The 21,424-nt window shown below is 38.1% G+C and overlaps 1 protein-coding gene across 1 annotated transcript; it reads right to left on the bottom strand.

Moving 5' to 3' along the window:
• Positions 1-814: 814 nt before the first annotated feature.
• On the bottom strand, positions 815-19,571 carry PLEKHH3 (pleckstrin homology, MyTH4 and FERM domain containing H3). Its single transcript, XM_026679832.2, has 11 exons — positions 19,000-19,571; positions 12,001-12,059; positions 10,311-10,396; positions 10,002-10,196; positions 9,528-9,685; positions 8,269-8,377; positions 7,494-7,791; positions 3,995-4,202; positions 3,556-3,771; positions 2,253-2,476; positions 815-1,075 (listed from the first exon to the last, which is right to left on the bottom strand). Exons 1-9 carry the CDS (start codon positions 19,141-19,143, stop codon positions 3,763-3,765), a joined length of 1,266 nt encoding a protein of 421 aa, XP_026535617.1. The 5' UTR covers positions 19,144-19,571; the 3' UTR covers positions 815-1,075; positions 2,253-2,476; positions 3,556-3,762.
• Positions 19,572-21,424: the final 1,853 nt, after the last annotated feature.

Raw genomic sequence — 21,424 nt, forward strand, 5'->3', positions numbered from 1 at the left:
AGCCTAATTTTTAGGAAAAGTAAAATAAAAAGGTGATGTTTTATTATAGCATTGTGTATGTTGGTTGTTTTTTTTAATAAAGTCAGTATTTAGCTATTTGGGAGTTTGTATCTTCTGGTTTAATGTGTGTTGATCAGAAAAGCAGAACAATGCTTAATTTTAAGAAATTAAGGTTTTTTTAAAACAATGTTTTATCTACTGTATAAGCCATTCTCTTTATGTGAAAAATAGTTGCAATCGTTTAGAAGCATTTTTTTTCTTTTTTGCCTTTAAAACATGTTCATAATTTCTGGATTCCTATGAAAAGAGAATATAAAGTGGGTTTTGATGTTCACTATCTAACAGAAGGTACAAGTGCTTGGAAAAACATGCTGGTATTCTTTGGCTTTAATGTGTAGGGTTTTCAGGCATCCTTTTAATATATCTTGATCAGTAACATCCCACAATAAGGCTACAGGTAAGTTCTTGACTTACAACAGCAATGGAATCTACCACTAATCATATATTGTGACAGTCATTAAGGCGCCCCATGATTGCCTTAACAATCCCTGTTTCCCCTATTGCAATCATCAAATGAACCATGGGGTGCTTCAGGAGTGGGAAGGTGCTGGGAGGTGCAGGCCAGGCCAACCACAGGAAAGAAAATAATGGCTCTGGCTTGTTTCTACATCCTTTATTTGATAGACTATGTCAGTAGGAATAGTGTACCAGGTATTATCCAGATGAAGAAAAGGAACAGTAGTAAAACTCTTCAGCTTTCTTTGGAACAAAGGGTTGTTGTTTTTTTACACAGGAGAACAGAACAAGGAGACACTTTGTATAAAAAGTATTTAATCAGAACAGATGTAGAAACAGAAAATTCCTCTGAATAGAAGACATAGTTTATCAGCTCCTTAGGAGCAAACAGTATCACTATTATTCTTTTCAAATGACCAGAATATATGCTAATCCAAGACTCCTGCCGGGATACCTAGGAGTCAACTCAAAATTCTACCACTGGCATTTTTGGAAATATTTCCCTGTTCATGTGATTATTGGGAGTCCTTGTCTGTTGATGCTGCAGGATTGTCTTCATCTGAAAAAAGAAAGCAACAGGTCTTTGGTGGCAGATAAACGCTAGTGTCCTCCCAGCATATAATTGCCTTCCAAATACCTTCTCTTGGACAACCCCAAAACAAAGAGATAATTAAAGAAGGGTTTAGTATACATCCTTCCAGTCAGAAAAGCTGGAGAAATGTTAAGGATCCAGAACATATAGAAATGTTCTGAATACCAGAACTGCCTGTGGAACTTAGTTTGCTTCAGTCAATCTGCATGCACAGCTAATTAGTTACCCTGGTAAGAATGCGTTTTTTGTTCAAATTTGCCATAGTTGGGTAAAACCAACTTGCCATATTAAACAAACCACATATGGGGTTTATAGATATATGCCCTGAGTTCAAGCAACCACATTCTTATAGTTTTATGTTAAATATTTAACATATGCATTAATCAAATATCACACACAAGAGTGCAGAGCTTTCTGTCTTCAACAACCCTACATTTGTTACTGATCCTGTTTCTCATAGTGAACAGACTTTCATCTTTTTGGATAAGATGTACAGATTGTTACCAGAAAGAACTAGCATTTTTTTAAGTTAGACTAGGACAAATAATGTGTACCATCTACATTTATTCATCTGTATCCAATTCCTGTAATAGTCTTAATATATAGTAAGGACGTGATTGTAACTACTTACCAAGAGCAGCACTTCTGTTCTAGATTGGCATTATTTCAAAGTCAAATAACCTTTTTCGACTTTCCCTGCTGGGTTTACTATGCAGAGTGTGGATGACAGGAATTTCATCACTTAAGCAATATGGGCCAATTACATTTAGGAATATTATATAGCTCACCTGAAAGTCCTAAAGGTTAGCATTCCCCTGGGTGTAGAACAAGTTGACTCAGTTGGGAACAAGATACATTGGCTAACTATGTATAAAGGTGGAGGCACAAGGGATGTTTGCAGCAATACATTAATTAAAGCAAAATTCACCCATCAAAAGATGTTAAAATGATATCACACTATCTCAGCTGCCTCTGGGCAATTCTCATATGCATCAACTATTCTTAATAGAAAGGAGAATAATTCCTAGTCCTAATTAAGACCCTAACCAAACTCTTAAAATATTTCCATGTGCCCTTTCACATCAATGGCTTTGTCCAAATTGATATCAAACTATTTTCATATTCTCCAGATGGAGTAACTCACCTGGTAATACCCTGGAAAGGACAGAGCTAATCACTTTCCAGACTTGTTCAGAGTGGCTTCCATGACCTTCAGTTGTCCCATACTTCATTTCATGATGTTCATGATGGCACATGTCAGAAAAATAGCTTTCAGGGTACCACTGGGAAGATGTTCTTGCTTCTCTCCTTATTGTTTGGCCAAAGAAGATCCAAAGTCCAACAGACAATGCCCTAACAAAAAAGATCCTGAAAGTAGGCAATAGTATGTAGTTATATGATGCTGAAGGTAGTAGAACATAAGAATAAAGCAGGTTAATAATACAAACCAGCTGTATTAACCTGTTATTAACCTGTATTAACCTCAAATTCTGAGTGTCTCCTTAAAGATAGGAAACTACTACTGGTGGACAGCTTATATGTCTGAAATAACAAATTGGCAGACGATGCACGTTAATTTTGGAATAAAATTAGGGACAGACATCTTCTTAGATTGAGTGACTATTTCCTACTATTTCAAAGTTAACAATAGGGATTTCTGACTTAACAGAATGCACTGTTTCCAAATTGTAGCTTTAAAATCTTGCAAACATGAATTTTTATTTTGCTTAGTTCTGTCCCACCCCTGACAAAGGGAGACTCTTTTGTTGCAAAAGCATGCTACAAGAGCTGTGGTGGTGCAATGGTTAGAATGCAGTACTGCAGGCTACTTCTGCTGACTGCTGGCTGCCTGTAATTTGGCAGTTCAAATCTCATCAGGCTCATCCTTCCAAGGTGGGTAAAATGGTTGGTTGCAGATTTATGCAATATGCTGACCCTTTAAAACCACTTAGAGAGGGCTGTAAAGCACTGTGAAACAGTATGTAAGTCTAGCATAAGTGCTATTGCTACTTTTATTTATGTGTTCATATATTTTCTACAACCATCTCTCAAATACATTATTGCATTGTTGCCCAATAATGCTTAAAAACAAAATACAATGATAAATAAAAAAATGAAAAATAAAAACCTACACAACACAATCAGCAACCAAGGTGTAAAAAGCCTCCCTTCCTGGATCTTGCCAGATGGCATTCGTTACAGATGGGACCCAGATCACACCTCTTCTGAAGAATCTAATGGGATTGGTAGGTGTAATTGGGGATAGGCAGTCCCTCAAATAAGCCAGTCTGATGCTATAATGGTTGCTGCAGCCAGAAATGCTCTGGACCTTGGTGTTTTGTTTTTTCCCCCCAATCAAGATTCTAAACATACTGTCAACTCTTGGCCCCTTTTTTCAATTTAGCTATAACTGACACACATATTTTTGTGGGATTTTTTTTTCATACCTGATAAAACTATTTAATACATTCTTTGAACAGGGTTGCTTATACTGCCAGTTCTCCATGTGGAAGATAAGTGAATTGGGGATACAGGTCACACCCAAATGCAACATCAGTTCTTGAGACATCTGGGATAAGGCGACAAAGTGGGGGATGACAAAAGGCCTAGTAATGTCCAGTAGGAAAGTACTCAGTGCTGCAAACATCACAGTGTCAAACATGCTGAAGAAAGATAAACGGGATGAGGGGAGGAAGAAAATGATTTAACAATTTATATAGACAATAAAAAGCCAAATCTAATTGTTCTACCAGACTACACAGTTACGCCTGGCTGTTGGTAAGAAACTAGAGTTATAGAACCTGCTATTTCCAAGAGGAGATAGAAGTTATATTGTTAGTATTAGCTACCCTTTTTTGCATTCCACCAATTAAGCAATCTGCTCACCTTCTGGGCTGTAACATTAGATGTGATGGCCACATAACAGGTGGTAGTACCAGGACAATGTGTGGAGTGTGGGATTTCCTGGCTTCCTATTAGTGTTGCAATCTCATCCAAAGAGGGCACACACTCCCGTCCTATGCTTTTGTGCAGGGCTTGTGTGATTAAATGTCCATAGTGGGTCACTGCTGATCTTGGGAACAGTTTCTCCATCCTATTGGGTCAGGGAAGATATGGTATTAGGTGAGTGATTCCATTAAATCTCATTAATAAAAATACTGCACTGACTTCCCTCCACCATGGCATGCTGAGTGGTGGTGGTGATGGTGGTGATTTGTTTCTCCTGCCAACAAATAACTGAATGGTTATTTGTGGCAGATAGGACAGCACTCCAGAAGGGTAACATCATTGCCCAGAAAATAATTGGTTGTCCTCTACCCTCTTTGGAAGAGCTTTATAGCTCCTGCTGCCTTAAGAAAGTTCAAAACATTCTCAAAGATCCACCTCATCCTGGGAACCCTTTTTTTTGAACTATTACCATCTGGCAGATGGTACAGGATAATCAAAACAGGACAAACAGGTTGAAAAACAGCTTCTATCCCAGGGCAGTAGCTCTTTTGAATTCTACTGTATAGAGCAATATTAATGCAATATCAGGGGTTTTCAATTCAATGTATAGAATGTGAAGGATGTGTTTGTGTTTATTTTCATAGTCATAATGTACATTGAAGATGGTATTTAATTTTGTTATACAAGGTGCAATGACAATAAAGTAAACTAAACTAAATTTTGCTGCCAAACCAAGTGCATTGGCTGCCGGCACATATGGGAGTAACTAGGAATGACCTAAGATAATTCTTGGACGACCGTGGATCCTCCTGGGAAGAGGAATCCTGGAGGTTGCAATTCCTAGAAGGGGCATTTGGAGAGTTCCGGTTTCCATCTTTCCTTTCAGTTGTTTGCTTTTTTTATGCTCACCTTCACTTTTAACTGCACATTTCAAAGTTTTATTGTTTTAATTCTTAGTTTTAAAGTTAATTGATTGACTGAAGGCTGATTTACTCTAATCATCTTCTGGATTTTAATGTTAAATTTCCTTCTTTGCTTTACTGTTTTTTTCCCCCTCTGAGCTACTTTGGCTTTTATTATGAAGCTAATTGGCAACTTTCTGAGTAAACTGACCAGACTGGATTCACATCTATATAGGATTTTACTACAGAATTTAACTTTTAAAAAGCTTTGGTCTGGATTTTTTCTTTTCAAATTTTTGAATTTTAAATTCCCCTTTCCCTTTTTTTCTTCAATGTTCTATGTGGCCATTTGTTGCAGTAAGATTTATCCTTTTTGTTTTTGAAAGAATTTGTTTTCTTTGATTGTGTAAGTTAAAAGAGAGTCTGCCTTCTGTTAAAAATGCAAATAATGCACCAAGTTAAAGATAAAGCCTGGTGGGCTATCTTCAGAAAAAAAGAAGTTTTTAAATTTACAACTTCAAAATCTTTGGTTAAAAGCTTAATAAAATTACCTGCAATTCAAGTCAACCTAAAGAGAATATCCTATAAAGCTAGACCAACAAATGGATGGACTGGAATATAAGTTTATGAAGAAGGAGCAGTTTGGCTGGAAAGCAGGCAGCCTGTTGCAGAAATCTGAAGGAGATCTGGATTTTACAGATTTATAATCGGCAAATTTGACTGATCAACTGGACTTTGTTAAGAGGATGGACTTATCATACCATATTGTTAAATAATTTGGATGGGATTTTCCTAGGAAGATGGATTGATTTTGGAAAATGGATTTATACCTAATCAGACAAAAATTGACAAGAGACTTTATACCTTAGTTCACAGCAATAATGGGATCCTACCTTAGTCACTACCAGGGGGTAAGCCCCTAATGTGCGTGCATCTAACAAGCCAATCAGCTGAGAGGGTGAAAAAATGAAAAACTAGGAGCGATCTTCCCCGCCTCCTATGCATTTTTCGGTCTTTTATCCTCTCAGCTGGTTGTTGGAGACTTTTCCCCCTCTCAGCTGATCAGAGGCTTTTTTTAAACTACCGGTTCGGCGGAACTGGTAGTCATTTTTACTACTGGTTTGCCCAAACTGGGCCGAACCGATAGCATACCGCCACTGGTTCAGTGAGACTGCTTCGGCAATGGATATGGTGGATATATTTACAGCAGAGGTTTAGGATATTGGAAGATGAGATATTGTTGGGAAAGCTTCCACTAAAAATCTTAAGGGAAACTTTTATTATTAAGAACCAAATGAAGGTATTTGATCCTGAATAGATCAGAGATAATGACTGTAGTGATTTGCAGAAGATAAGAAACCATTGTAGAATTTCTCTAAGTTAAATACAATGACAAAGGGCTTTGAAGTTTAATTTTGCTGTTGTTTTACCTGTTAACTATTTTATTTTTACCTATAGTAAATAGATGGTAGACTAAGTTGGTTGTAAATACATGCAGAAGTTTATAGAATGTGGGCCTGCTTCACAAGAGGGAGAAACTAGCATTGTTGCAATATATTTGTCAGTAATCAAACAGCTAGTATAATAATTGTACATATTTTGTTTTTTTGTCCTTTTTAAGGGGGTTGTTGTTTGTTGTTGTTTTTGGAATTTGTATTTTAACTTTTTGAACAAAATAAAAAAAATTACTAACACATGAAATTGTTTGGAAAGTTTTGGGTTGAGGGCATATTTCAGGGTTTCAGAAACTCCTGCTGGATTGAAGCTGTTTTTCAAATATTGTTCATTAAACATTCTGAATCAAACTGAAGAATAAAGAATTAGATATATGAAGAATATTGTATCTACAAAAAGATTCCTTCTAAAGGTCTGCCTTGCACATTGCTCATATATGTCAAATGAATTATCTTTCTAATCCACTTCCTGCCTACTAGACCATAATGGAAATTTATTGGCAACTGAAATTATGTTGTCTCTGAACACATTAAAAAGGGAGGGATCTTTATTCACACCCTTGTGAATATAGCATATAGAACAAAGAAGGAGTTGAACACAGACAACCCTTCCTTTCATTTCCTTCAGATTAGGTGAAATAGTTTTTGCCAGTTGCTCTGCATTCAGTTTGTGATTAAAGTTTGTGACCAAACTATTCCACTAACAATGGGAACTCATGGTCATCCAACTATTGCTGAACTACAGCTACCAGCAAAGCTACTATAGCAACTAGCAAAGCGCTAATGATGAAGGATGCTATGAGTTGTAATTCCTCAACAGGTGGAATATCCCAAGTTTCCACTTCTGTATGAAACATGTTTTGCAATGTTTCCAGAGGTGATATTCAGCAGGTTCTGACCAGTTCTGGAGAACCAGTAGCAGAAATTTTGAGTAGCTCGGAGAACTGGCAAATACCACTTCTGACTGGAGATTTTATAGTATCCTTCACCTGCCACGTCCACCAAGCCACGCCCACAGAACCGGTAGTAAAAAAAAAAATTGAATCCCACCACTGAATGTTTCCCATTTCCCTGGCTTACCGCTGCAGATGCAGATTCAAATAGCAGAGTATAGGCACAGAAGGTATAAAAGTGTAGCTCATGCACACAAGCAGCTGCCAATAGCGCAAATCTGTGGGTGCCCCTGGAATAGGTGGCTCTGTTGTCTGTTTCACCAGTTGGCAGAATATTTCATCCACCAGGGCTGGAAGGTCATGGCAAGTTTGCAGCACTCCCTGCATGAGAAGGATTGGATCTTGCAATTCTTCAAGCTGTTGTAGTGAATGGAAGAGTTTGACAGCTTCGTCACGAAGTCCTGCATAACCTTGGCCACCCTGAGCTGCAAAATTGGGCAAGATAGGGTGAGAGGAAGAAGATAAGAAAACAACAATTAGGTACTATATATATATATATATATATATATATATATATATATATATATATATATATATATATATATATATATATATATATATACATTTAAGATCTGTATAAGCTCTTGCTCTCATTTTCTTCTCTGTAGGCGGAGAACTGAAATATTTCATGTATACAGTTTGTATTTAGGTCAAGTACTTTAAATATTGAGGAGTATAGAATTAATTTTCATTTAAATTCAATACAGTTGATATAATATTTTTTTTAAATATTTAACAATGTTTCCTTTTCGGAATCTTAAATTTTAGTGGGGTAGTGAGTTTTGGAGTGTCCCTCCGGGCCATGCTCCTGAAAAACCACAAGCAACACAACTTTACCATATAACAAATAATGAAGTCAATAAATTAAGGATTCTGATTACTAGCTAAGAAACACAACCCACCTGCATAAGGGAAGGGCAGAAGAGGTGCATAAATTGGACCAGCTGTATAACGTAGGATGGGATTATTGCGATAAATTTGATCCAAGATTTCTGGGCTGTTGTGGTTCTCCTGCAATAGAGAGAGGAAAATGGGAAGAGAAAGAGAGGATCTAGTCTATATTTCTACTCATTAAGATTACTGAAATTAATATCAGGTTCTCCATGAACCTTCTTCATTCTTAGAACAAAGATCCAATCTCTGGAATTACCACATTCCAACATAGTACTTTCCTAAGCAGAATGTGCTAAGATGGCTGTTGTCTTTGTAAAGGGCATGACACTTGAGTAATTGCCATTATCTGTGATTGACCCAGAGACTTCAAGAACCTTCCAATCTCCATCTGTATTTTATAACGGAAATCTTAGGAGGAATGGATAATGTATGTATATACAATGTAGAATGTATGTACAGCTATGGAAATGAACTGAAATTAAATAATAGAAATACAAGTAATTCTCGATTTATTCATTCAGTGACTATTTAAAGTTACAACAGAACTTAAAAAGTGACTTATGACTGTTTTTCACATTAATGATCATTGCAGCATCCCCATGTGATCAAAATCCAGACACTTGGCGATTGGTTCATATTTATGACATTGCAGTGATATGTAAGGTCATGTGATCACCTTTGTGACCTTCTGGCAAAGTTAATGGGGAAGCTAGACTGACTTAAAAACTGTTTTACCAACTTAACAACTGAAGTGATTCACTTAACAATTGTGGCAAGAAAGGTCATAAAATGGGGCAAAACTCACTTAGCAACTGTCTCACTTAGCAACAGGAATATTGGGCTCAATTGTGGTCTCACTTAGCAACAGGAATATTGGGCTCAATTGTGGTCATAAGTTGAGGACTACCTGTATCTTTGCACTTACAAATAACTTACTGAAATTTAATTTAATGAATATTCATAGTCCCTTTCTGAACAAAATCTGCTCACTGCCCTGTGGTTTTAAAAAGTAAACATCAAAACATTTTGATGCACTTAAAATGACATTGAAATCAAAGCCATCAATTTAACCATAAAGGACTGAGTTCCTGGCCCACTCAAAACGTTGCATGTGATTATCTTTTTCTGTTCCCACTTCGGAGAAAAACCATGGCATGTTTCCCTTGCCTGTTTCTGCGAAAATTCTCTCCCAGATTCCTGTTGCTAGTTAACCAAGCCCCCATTCCTACTCCCAATGACATGTCCTTGTGCTCATTTGGTTCCTCACCTCAATGTCATGCATGAGCAGCTGTGTGGGGGTCTGCAAAGGGGCCTTGCTGATGATAACCTTCTGCAAAGCACAAACCCAGTGTACAGCTTCATTTAAATGTTCTGTATAGAGTCGGTAGCAGTGCTTTCTGCCAAAAACTGTCACTGCCCAATAGCCTGCAGGAATGGGAGAGAGAAGTACTCATATATAATTAACATGAAGATAATCATAGATAAATATGAGGAAATTTGACCTACTTTCTTAAAATGCGTGGATTGTATTTTCACTATGCAAAAAGGGGTAAAAATTAAAAATGCTTCTTAAATAAATCTATGGACTATGGATATCTTAGTGGCTGACCACAGCCTGGTAAGCAAACTCAAAGATCAAACCTTTGCTGAAATCATTCATTCCTGTTGCCACAAAGAAACTACAATAGTATTAAAGCTGAGGACAAAATTCTTTAACCATGCCAGAGCAGACAGTCTTTACCTGTCTCCTTATAGGTTTGCTTGTCAGGCCACAGCACAGAGCAGAGGCTGGTGAGAACAAGGGATCCAAGCCGTTGGGCGGTCACTTCACACCCACTATAGTAGTCTAGGGAATCCTCTGTTAACACAAACCAGTATTTGCGAGGACGCAACCAGGGCTTTTTAATACCTCCTCGGACCTCTCTCTGCAACCAGCCTGGAAGATGAAAAAAAGCTGAGTTCCTTCAGATTTAAGATCATTGGATTAGATTTTTTTAAAATTTAAAAGGGGGGGGGGGAGGAGAGGAAAGAAGCAAATCTAAGTGTCCACCTTTCAGAATAGCATCAGGTTCATGTTGCATCCTTCCACAGTTCTCTGTGATAAGACTGTATGTCTCTTCAGTCACTGGCAAAGACCTGAAGGCAGCAAACAGAGTAGAAACAATAGGCATCAGTCAGACCTACATTAATACAAATGAAAGAAGACTGATTGATCTTTCCATAAGAGTAGACCCATCTCTTTCAGTTTTGCCGTCCACCCCCTTCCCCCAAAAAACCCCAATTTGCTGGGTTATCTATCCCAATCTATGAATTTTCATTTGCTAGATCAGGAACCACTATTGAGTAAAGGCAGTTTTTAAGTTATAACAACAGCACTGCATTACTAACACACATAGTTTTACTAAGAAGAGCCTGAGAAGTTTTGGAAAACATTCAGGTGCTTTCTCAATGGATTCTGTACACTTCTATTCTCATATTGGGGTATAATTCACAAGTCTCCCCCCCCTTTTTTTTATAAGGAAAGAGAGAGAATATTGCCCCCACTCCACCCCCAATCCCGTTTCTTCCATAGTTCTGGGAAACTGGTCTGAGATTTTGCACTGTTAACCTCAGACTAAAAATAAGCTGTTTATATAGAAGGGCTGCCAAGAATTTGGGAAATGAAGGAGCTCAGCTGAAGAGAGGATGCTGGCTGGATTGCGGGGAAGAGATACAGAAAGACAGAGGTCTTGGCATTTGAGCATCAGCACCAGAGGGACAAAGCGGGGGAGGGGGGAGGAAAGAAAGGGAAGAAAATGCCTCCTCCTCCCTATTCATGATTCTTTATAGCACATTGCGCAAAGTCCAATGTCACAAATTACTGCAGATAAGAAAATTCATCTCTGCAGGCATTCATGGCATTATCGACTACTTTTCTATTTGATTTATCCTAATATCACCATTAGGCTTTGGGGCTCAAGTAAGAATTAAGTATATTCACAGGTTCTTCTTATATCCTCCCCTCTCACATCACCCTACTTCTATCTCATTCCCCTTGTCCTTTTCTCCCAGCAACCTCCCGGAGCAGGATTCTAGTGGCCTCAGCCTCACACACACAAAAACCTTCTACTTCCCTCTGCCTTTTCCCCAAGCCCACCTTGGCAACAGATAAGAAGTAAGAATCACTCGCTCAAATAGTTACTTCCTGCTTGGCTATGCCTGATCCCAACTGGGACTTATTAGCTCTGAAGCAGAGTGGGAGATATATGGGTCGCAGAATTCTTTCCATGGATTTTTTGGCTTTCCAGCCGAGAACAAACAGAAAACATCAGGATAGAACAGAGCAGACAGATACACTTGGAAGGTATTAATTTGGTCTTAAGGGAGACTTGGGAATTATACCCAATACTAGGATTGAACCCTAAAGTGCGAAGTAATCATGAATGTTATGTTTTCCATTTCTTTTTTTGCTTCTCAGTTTAACAAAGTGTTAGCATAAAGCCTGAAGACGAAACCTTTCCCAGAGGAAAACCATACGGAAAGGAGGGATATGAAGTTTCTGGTCTGGAACAGAGGAGGTTTTAGAGGGGTCAGTCAAATGAATGTTAGGAATCTCCTTTTCTTTTATGAGAACAATAGCCAGAAATAGGACTCTGGTTAACATACAGTATTCTCCCACTAAAACACAGTATCTTTCCCACTGCAATGCCGGTTGTTCTCTACTCCCCCTTGCCTCATATATACAACTCTTTTATACTCACCTTTCGGAACAACTGCTAGCACGACTGGGTTGAGTGAGGTTCACTTGTAAGGTAGAGTCCTGGGGAAAATGGGGTGAATAGAGAGAGAAAGAGAAAGAAGAGGAATGTCATCAGGATTCATTCAGAATTGAACATAAAAAGGCATGAGAGTTAGATTTAAGGAGAATGAGGGCAGAAGGCACTCTGGAAGAGTTAGAAATTAGAATTCAAAGCTAGATAACATGTTATCTTGCAATTTCAAAATTTATATATTCAAAAGTAAGAGGCTATTTAAACAGAAAATAGGAATGCATAAATAATATTCATACAGGCAGGATGCCTCCCAACCCTTCAAGGAAGTAAATTATTAATTTGCTGCTTTCTCAGGCTGCCTAGTCTGCACTATTGCCCCTCCCAAGCCAGAGTCTGGCTGATCAACCTTCTCACATCCTGCAAGCTGCAGCAGCTGAACAAGTTCCTGTATCCTCAGCCGACCTCGGTGTTGGGCTGCACTCTCTTCAGAATTGCACAAGCACTCTGTTGGGTAAGATACAGCAAAAAAAAAAAAAAGTCCTATTGTAGCTAAAGCTCCCTTCCCCTGCAAGGGGAGAAGGTGAAGGAGCAGACAAGTCCTAACAGAAGACAGGAAACTATAGTCTCACGTACCTAATTCATGCAAATCCCCTAATGTTGGCAAAAAATGTAAGCCAAGTTTGAGATGCAGTTGTGTGAGTTTGGTGGAATTGTAGGATCTAAAACTTTGTAGTCCCCACAAAGGTGCCCCAAATAAAAATCTAAGCTGCAGGGAGGGGAGGAAAGAAGAGAGAGAGAGAGAGAGAATGAGAGAGAGAGAGAACAAGAGAGAAGGGGAGGGGGGAGAGAGAGACTATATATAAAGTCAAACTGAATAGCGAAAAGTAGGGAGCTACTGCAACAGGTATTGAGTAATGGACTGGACACCAACTGTCCTGTGGCATTTTAACACCTGTTGTAACTTGGCCCAAGTTGGCATAGATCATCATGATCCTGTAAGGCAGGGAGACTAGCAACCATCAACAGAGCACGGAAAGATTAAGCAACATCAGAACTGAAAAAAATAAAAGTATCTAGGAAACAATTGCAAAAATTAATTTTCCTTTCATAATTCACTTCTAAAAATTGTGTTCTGGATTGCAGATATGGCTGAATTATCAACTCCAAAATATGGTTTAAGTTATGTCTGAGGCACTTAGCAAGGACTATAAAACATTTTATACTCTCATATGACGTTCTTGCTTGAAACCTTTTGCAGTTATATAGTGCTTTTCATGTTTCTCAACCACAATTCTTATGTTCCAGTTCCCCAGAACACTGAGACACCACCGAGCTTGTAATTGTTAATGCCATCGAACTGATTTTCAATATTTTCATTCTAGATGAGAAAGAATGGCATGCTTTGCTATTGACAGTTACATGAACTTATAGGGAGGGAATGTAGGGGGAAAAAGACTGAGGACGAATAGAAAGATGCACTTCTGAAAACAGGCATGATGTAAATGTCTTTATTATCATGAGTGGAAAAGACACTGAAAAAAACAAAGCATATCCACACATTCATGGGATTAACTTTACAACTTTGCAGACTAGCTTTGTTTGAATTAATTACTGAATTTGTAATTTGTAAGTGGACCAAAACAAAAATGACATTTCAGTAATGCTGAATATGTACAACTTTATAATTCTTCAGTTTTATTTTATCCAATTTATTTTATTTAATTTATTCAGTTTTATTTGAGTGAATCAAAAGAGTACAGCATTATATCCTATTAAAATCTGGTCATGTTCTGATTCCTTAACTCTGTTCTTACAACTTGTAGAATACGAGGGTTGAAAAATATCCTTCCTTCAATTACTGGCTATCCTTTCTGCTGCAGCCGGTTGACAGCCATTTTATCTCTAAAAAAAGCTTCTGTCAGAAATTTACAGTAACTTATCTAGAATTCAATTCCCATCAATTAAAACGAGAAATATGAAACTTCAAATCTTTAGAACGCTCTACAGATTTTCATTAAAACAATGAATGATATGGATCATACCTCTGAGACACACAGAGCTAACATATGACACAATGTGTGGTAGGAAGAGTGGATAAGGAAAAGTCTGACCGCTTGCAGAATAGCTCCCTCATATTGCCACTGCCATTATTTACTTTCAACTATTTCTCTCATTGCCTACTGGTAAAACAGCCGTTGCCCAGTCCTTACCTAAATGAAGATACCTGCCTGACAAAAGTATATTTATTGTTTGGGACTGTCGCCTGCACAAGCTGCCAGCTCAGATATACAATACACATTTTCTCAAGCTCTGACATACAATCCAGCTTTCAAGGCATGACTCTTGGTTGCATACAGATTATAAATAAAATAAATATCATCATGTCCAGCCCGACTTGGACAAATGGCTGATGTAACACATTCAGCTTCCTTATTTGTACTGGGAAGATCAGGCTTGACTTAGTACCACACCAAAAAATAGCTAGAAAAGAAGAGAATGTGCAATTTGTAACAACCTGGTTGATGGTCTACTGGAAGCACTTTATTTTCTTTGTCACTTTTAAATTGGTGACCATAGCATTGGAATCTGAACAGCTGTTATTTTTCTTTATCAGCAACAAACACTTGCATTTTTATATTTGAAGTTAAAAAGAGTACGCGTGTTGTGTTTCTCTTTTAAAAAAAGTTAAATTTGATTTTGTTTGTATTTAACGGGATTGGTCTCAAAGAAAGAAGAAGGGATGAACCTTATTTACACAAAAACCTCTAGGTTACATGGCCAGGAGATTGTTTTCTTGTATTTTTATCATTCACTCACCAGAAAGGTAGCACAGATTGTGAGAGTCCTACTTCTCTCATATAACAAGGTCAGGGGGAAAGATAACAGGTGAAGTTCCAGAGAAAAAGAAGTGGTGATAGCAGGAACTAACAAGCTGATATCCCAAAATAGGAGACGTGGAGACAAAAGGGCTTAAGGGAAAGAATAGTAAAGCCTCCTCACTGGCTTAGCCATTCTATTACAGTTATGAATTCTGATTTATAAAATTTGGAGCAGCTTATCCAAATACCCATGGCAGAGAGTTTTAGTGATCCAATGTACAAAATTGTTTATTGGTAATAAAGACTTACGGTGCAAAAATGTTTATTTTTAAAATATCATAACTTTTCTTGAACCAGGACTTCTGTTGAAAAACCAGTCATTCTAAGAATTTTTTTTTTAAATGAGCAGGAAATTAAAATAGACATCTTTCATCCTCAAATCAATATTCCCCTTATTTGGAATTTTACACAGGAAAAGTAGAATGAAAATAGTGCATTTAAATTTAAATAAAGACCATATGCAGAACACTGAGAAGAATTTTTTTAAAAAAAAAATCAGTAGCGAGAAAAACTATCAATAAATATAGAACAAGGAGTTCAAGTGGGAAAGTTGCTCCTGAGTAAAGGCTACATTTACATAATTGTATTTGATCAAATGCAATATCACGGCATAAATTTTGTTTGGTAGAAGTGCCAAGTAGAACTCTATGGGCTGTAAAATTGAATAACTATTTATCATGGAAAAAAATTCCTCTGATTACATCACACAGTTAGAACATAAAGCTTAAATAAAAACTACTGAAAGGGAATGCTTGACCCAAACCTCAAATGTTAAAGATTTATAGAGTATTGACGTTCTACAATGGAAACAATGGCAGGAAGAAGTTTTTCAAGGGTACAATAGCTTCCAAAGTACAAAAAAAAAAAAAAAAGCTGCCTTTTTAAGCAATTAGTTTTGGTTGAAATAGCATATACACATAGATGTATTTCCAATTAAAATTAAGAGTCTATGTTTCCATTTGCTCCATCTTTCAGTTCTGCTTCCTGGCAAAAAAAATGTGGGACTTTGAGCCAATGATCTATTGTACCTCAAGCATGGCAGCTGCCCTCTGAATAGGCAATACTTTGGCACGCCTACTTGACAACTACTGCACAACGACTTCAGTTTCTGATCTCTCCAACTTGACAAATGATAAGTTCCCATTTATCAGAAGATCCTAGTAACTTCATGCAAAAGGCTGCAGACAGTATGAGCATATAATTTAGGGGTCAAAAAAGCTAACAGCAGGATAGTCATAGAGGTTTATATAATAACCATGATATAGGAAGAGAACTATTAAGAATCTTTTAATTAAGCTGGCAGAAAATTCAGAAGTAGCAAAAAAGAGAAAAATTTAAATTATTGCATATTTAAGTCAGAAGATGCAGTAGCCATGGATTTAAAATCAATTTTCTTTAGCTTGGCATTTATTACACACTCTGGGATACTATTCCTGTAACCCTCAGGCAGTCATTTGTATTAAAGCAGAGCAATTTATGAAAAAAAAAAGTATTTTCAGAGGGTCTTACAGCGAAATCAAAATGGTAGTTTCAAGGGCATTCTTTCTTTTTCATATCAAGGAAGAGCAAAGGGAGGCTGTTGTTTCCCAGAACTTTTTATTTGACCACTTGGAAATAGGAGGATGGATTGGGAGCTTATCCAGAATTACTCCTCATTTTAACCCTGATATGGACCCTGTCTGGATTCTCAATTCTCAGAATAATCCTATTGTTATGGTGTAATAACATTTGTTATCCTTTTTCTTTTAATTGATCACATATACTTCCCAAGTTCTTGCTCAGAAGGATTATGCAGCAAATGCTCCTCGGCTACTGAAAATCAAGGTGGGGTTGAGGAAATGCTCCAAAAATAACATGCACCCAAATACCCCATCTCCCACTTGGAACTTCCCTGTAACATACTTTTAGCACAGGGCATCTTTGTCTCCCCACCCTCAACTTGCCATCAAAATATGGTTTCAAGATTTCTCCTTAATGGATGATTGGGGAGCGAGGAGGAAAGTAAAAGGGTACAAATCTGTTATGCAGGGACATAACGAACGTAGGGGGATAGGTTATTACCCACCGAACAGATGATTTTCTGAAAACCAGTTTTTTCCCCCACCTTTGGAGTTCTAATAGATTTGTAGAAAACAAAGGAACTCTAGGCCAGTTTCTTCTAGCAGCTATACTGAACTGCCTCAACATGTTAAGTCTCGTTCAGCTTGATGGTGAGTTTTTTACCTAAGAAAGAAAGCTTGAAAGAGAAACTCCCAGAAAAGAAAATGTATCCAGCACATCTGAGCTGTGAATTAAACTGAACTTTTTAAAGATCCCTTGGGGATTTAAAACTAGCCAGTCCTCCAGCCAACCACCCACACCTCAATTTAGTTTTGTCAGAGAGGACAGCTTGGCCTTTTTACTGTGCCAAGAAGTGACGCCATGAAAAAGATTATCCAGACAAAGGAAAGATTTCCTTGGGGGCTGAAATTTTTCTGCTCTAGTATAGGCATCATCATGCCTTTAAAACATAGTTTCATTTGAACTAGACCTCAGCAATCTGAGTTTGATTGGAATGAAAAAGATTTTAGATATGCGGTAAAGCCAATATTTATGTTCAGCAGGTAGAAAGTATTTATAAAAATCTAACTCTCTTGCACTAGTCAAGAAAACCTGAATGTAATTTCTTCAAATGCACAGAGCTGTTATGTATTCCCTATTTGATTCAGTTTGGAAATCAAATCCAGTTTGGAGCAGGGTGCAAATATGTTTGTAACTCTAGAAAAGAACTCTAGAAAAAGATGCGACTGCTTTAAAGAGCGCAAGAAGTCCTTGCATACTTGTGCATACAGTTGGTAAATAAGAATGGAAGAAACAGTTCATCTTGTAGCCAACTTGGCTACTTTTTCGGAAGGGAATGACCTGATTCAAATGGCAGAGGAATTATTTTTCTGCTTCTTAGGAAGAACAGAACAGTAGAACAAAATATGGGGTGAGAGACCCGAAGGCCTTACTATGAACACTTCGGCAACATTTTGATGTTTGGGCTTTATATGCTAGCAGCTAGCTGATCATGTCAATCAACACTCAGCCTTGCTCTCCATCACTTTGAGGCTGAGCTCTTTGACCCTCTGTCTTATTAAAAGGAAACAAGGAAGAAATTCCAAGCATCCAAGACAACAGCTTGTCCTATATAAGTCATGGCAGAGGCATTGCATAAATATGAGGAAACATTAATTTTTCTGCTCACCTGGGTCAGCATACCATTCCTGCAATTGGATTAAATGAAAGGTGAAGAACATGTACCCTCCAGATTTTGCTGTTGTAACAGCTTCAATTAGCATAGTCCATTTTCATGGGTGACAGGAGTTACCATATAGCAACACCTAGAAGCTCACACATTTAGAGGTTAATTTGATTTAGCTTAAAAAGTTTGAAAATGGAGAGTATACTGCACATACTTGTGGATAAATCTATTCATGGATAATTCAAACCTGATTTTGGCACTTAAAATTCTCAATTTATCTATTATATACAATAAAAGGAAGGCAGTTAGCTACTGAGATATAATAAAATCCCTGTGGATTAACACTGAGAAAATCAATCAGATTAGAAGAGGAAAAAGATGAGAATTAAACCAACAACAATAAAAAAAGAGAATCCTCCACCAGAATAACACTTCTTCCAACAATGAATCTGAAGGTATGAAATTATTAATGATAGCTGTCCTGTAATGCCAGTACATTTGAAGGACATAAGGCTAGAAAGGCAACATCAAGGCATGTTCTTTTGCAATTCTTTAAAATAAAGCAATCCAAGAAGAATGTTGGCCCGCATTTAATCTGATTGGATCCGGTCAGTGAGCACGTTCTAAGTTAATACTTAGTAGTATTAGAAGACCTTCCAAACAGAAAAAAATTCCAAGGATCACTTTACTCTCTTTTTATTATTGCATCCTTAGTATTTACATAAGATCTTTTAAGTCCCCAGCAGAGGGGTGTGAAACGTATCGAGGCACGCGTTTTCTTCCCTGACCACAAAAATGATAGTTTTTCCTTCTAGCTCTCGAAAGAACTCCCAAAAGAATGGAGCGAAGTTCTAAGGTTGCTCCTGCCCGCGCACAGCTCACCTCATCGCCTTGTCTGCGTAATTCAAATGATTCTTCAACTTCTTCACTGGCCACCCCCTTGCTCGCTTCACAGTAGTCACGTCGCAGCAAGGTGAAGCCTTGCCTGCAGCACAGCAGCCACCATAAGCCGCCGGGAAACGGCATCCGTAGCTTCGGTCTGTGCAGTAAAAGCAGGGCAAGGAAGGAAGGAAGGAAAGGAAGGAAGGATTGGGCTGGGTTGGTTGAGGCGCCCAGGGCGCGCTTAGAGAAAGCGAAGGGAACCTTTTGGTGTCTTGACCTAGCCGTCTGATCCGCTTGCTTAACCGGGCACTTGCCCCGCCACCGCTCTCCCCGCCCCAGTCCAGGAGCGGGGGAGGGGCACGTCACGGCAAGGCCCTGCCGGTTGCCCAAGAAAGTGCCACCCTTTCCGGCGGGGCGGGGGGGCCGGCGGCGGTATATTTCATCACGTGGGTTGACTTGGCCGGGAACGGTCGGTGCGGGTGTCTTCTTCTCTTTCTTCGTTCCCTTGGTTGGAAACGGAGCTGCAGTTGGTTACCAACATTGAAATGCTTCATGAAAAGCATAAAATATGTGCCAAAAGCGTCACTGGAACAGGATGCTGTAGAATTTATTTCCCGGATAATGAAAAGCGGGAGTGGGAAGGGGTACGAAGAGACTGAAAGTTTGAAGAGCAGCAGGAAACCCGGGACAATAAAAAGCATCGTTCTTAAATAATTGGGGCTCTCCGCACCATCTACTGACACTTAGACCGGCCAACTATATTTTAGACTACCGTTTGTGAGAATTACTGCAGATGAAGTACAGTAGTGATAGCTCTGTCCTGCAATTCCAATAAATTGGGTTAAGATAACACGAGAATGCCGCTAATAAGTTGAAACGATAGGAATCGGTACTGTAGAAAACGACTTGGCTTTCAGGTGACCTTGAAGCAAAATCAAAAGTGTGTGATATCCAACGTATGTGAAAAACAATTATTTTGGAAAAACACTTTTTATTTCTTCTCTCCGAATGATTAGAACTAGCACGTTTATGGATTCTGGATTGCTAGGTCAGTAGCAGATATCGGGTAGATAGGTAAATTTAAATTAAAAATAACACTATTTAAATCCAGGTATTATTTCATTCCAGAGCTGAAGGCCCACACTTGCAGTTGCCAGGGTTTTTATTTTTTATTTTTTACAATGGTTGGCAGTGAAGCTGAAACTCATTTTGGACTGAAAGGCAAATGTACCAATTTGTTTACCAATAAGGCTTTCTGGAGTCTCTCTAGTCTAGTACAACTTTGGTAACTTTAAAGTCTGTGGAGTTTAGCTCCAGAAATACTGCTCTGGCAGTATTAATAACTATGCTTTCAGCTACTAATTCATAAACCAAATATGCATCCACCTCATGTTATCCCTTCCTCAGATTATATACATTTTTATTAATGTTTGCAATTTTCCACCTTGACCTGAAATAATCATTTTGAAAATTGGAGTTAGTAATTTACAACATATGTAGGTTAGCTCTCAGTACCAAATATCATAATTATCATATGCATGGAGCCTGCATATTCATAGTCAGTGTATTATTAAGTAACAGGGATTATCCATGCATGCCTCTGTGTGTGTGTGTGCTTGCATGCTTCGTGACCTGACTTGGAGCTTCCCTTCTGGTTAGTCATTGTGGGAAACAGGATGTGGACTGGATGGGTTTTGGGGCTTTTTCAGCTTTTTGTTCTGCCATTAACTCTTGTTTCTTCTTAGCTATTTTTGAATAATGAGATTTGCAGTTACTGAAAGTGACATTCTGTCCAGCTTATCTCATTGATTTTGCATTTGGTTATGGATAATTCTGTAGAATCCCTTCCGCAAATCTTTTTTTTCTCTGGAAGATAATAAGGAAGTATTTTTAAACTGGAAAACATTCAAACTTTTCAACTTCTTTCCATTAGTACCACAAATACGGTGTGCTTTTTAAAAGTGAAACAGTGCAGTTTTAAAACAATATAGGTTTACCATCTACATTGATCTGAAACATTTTAGAATATTTGAAGATAGAAGTTAGTCTTCAGCAGCTGTAAGGAATTTATTCAAACTTTGGAGTTGCCAGGGTGTAATTAATTCCATGATTTCCCCAATTAAGGAGCTGCTCCAAAGTTTCCACAGAAGTTCCAGCAGGCAAAATTGAGATAGCTTTAAAGAAAGTATGACTTCACTTCACCCCAGAAAGTCTCATGGAAGAAGAATAAAATTTACCATACTTTTGCAGCACCAAACTCAAAACCAAACACCCCACCCCATATGGCTGCTTTAAGGGAGGGAAGAACAAAAAAAATCACCTGCTTTCCTAATTGCTCTCTCTCTCTCTCTCTCTCACACACACACACACATACACACACACTTTTTTATGCATATCTCAGAAGTTGTTAAATTATGGGAAGAAA

The sequence above is a fragment of the Notechis scutatus genome, chromosome Z (assembly GCF_049901735.1).
Source record: "Notechis scutatus isolate UNSWTSFEM ecotype Mainland chromosome Z, rNotScu1.2, whole genome shotgun sequence".
Lineage (NCBI taxonomy): Eukaryota > Metazoa > Chordata > Lepidosauria > Squamata > Elapidae > Notechis > Notechis scutatus.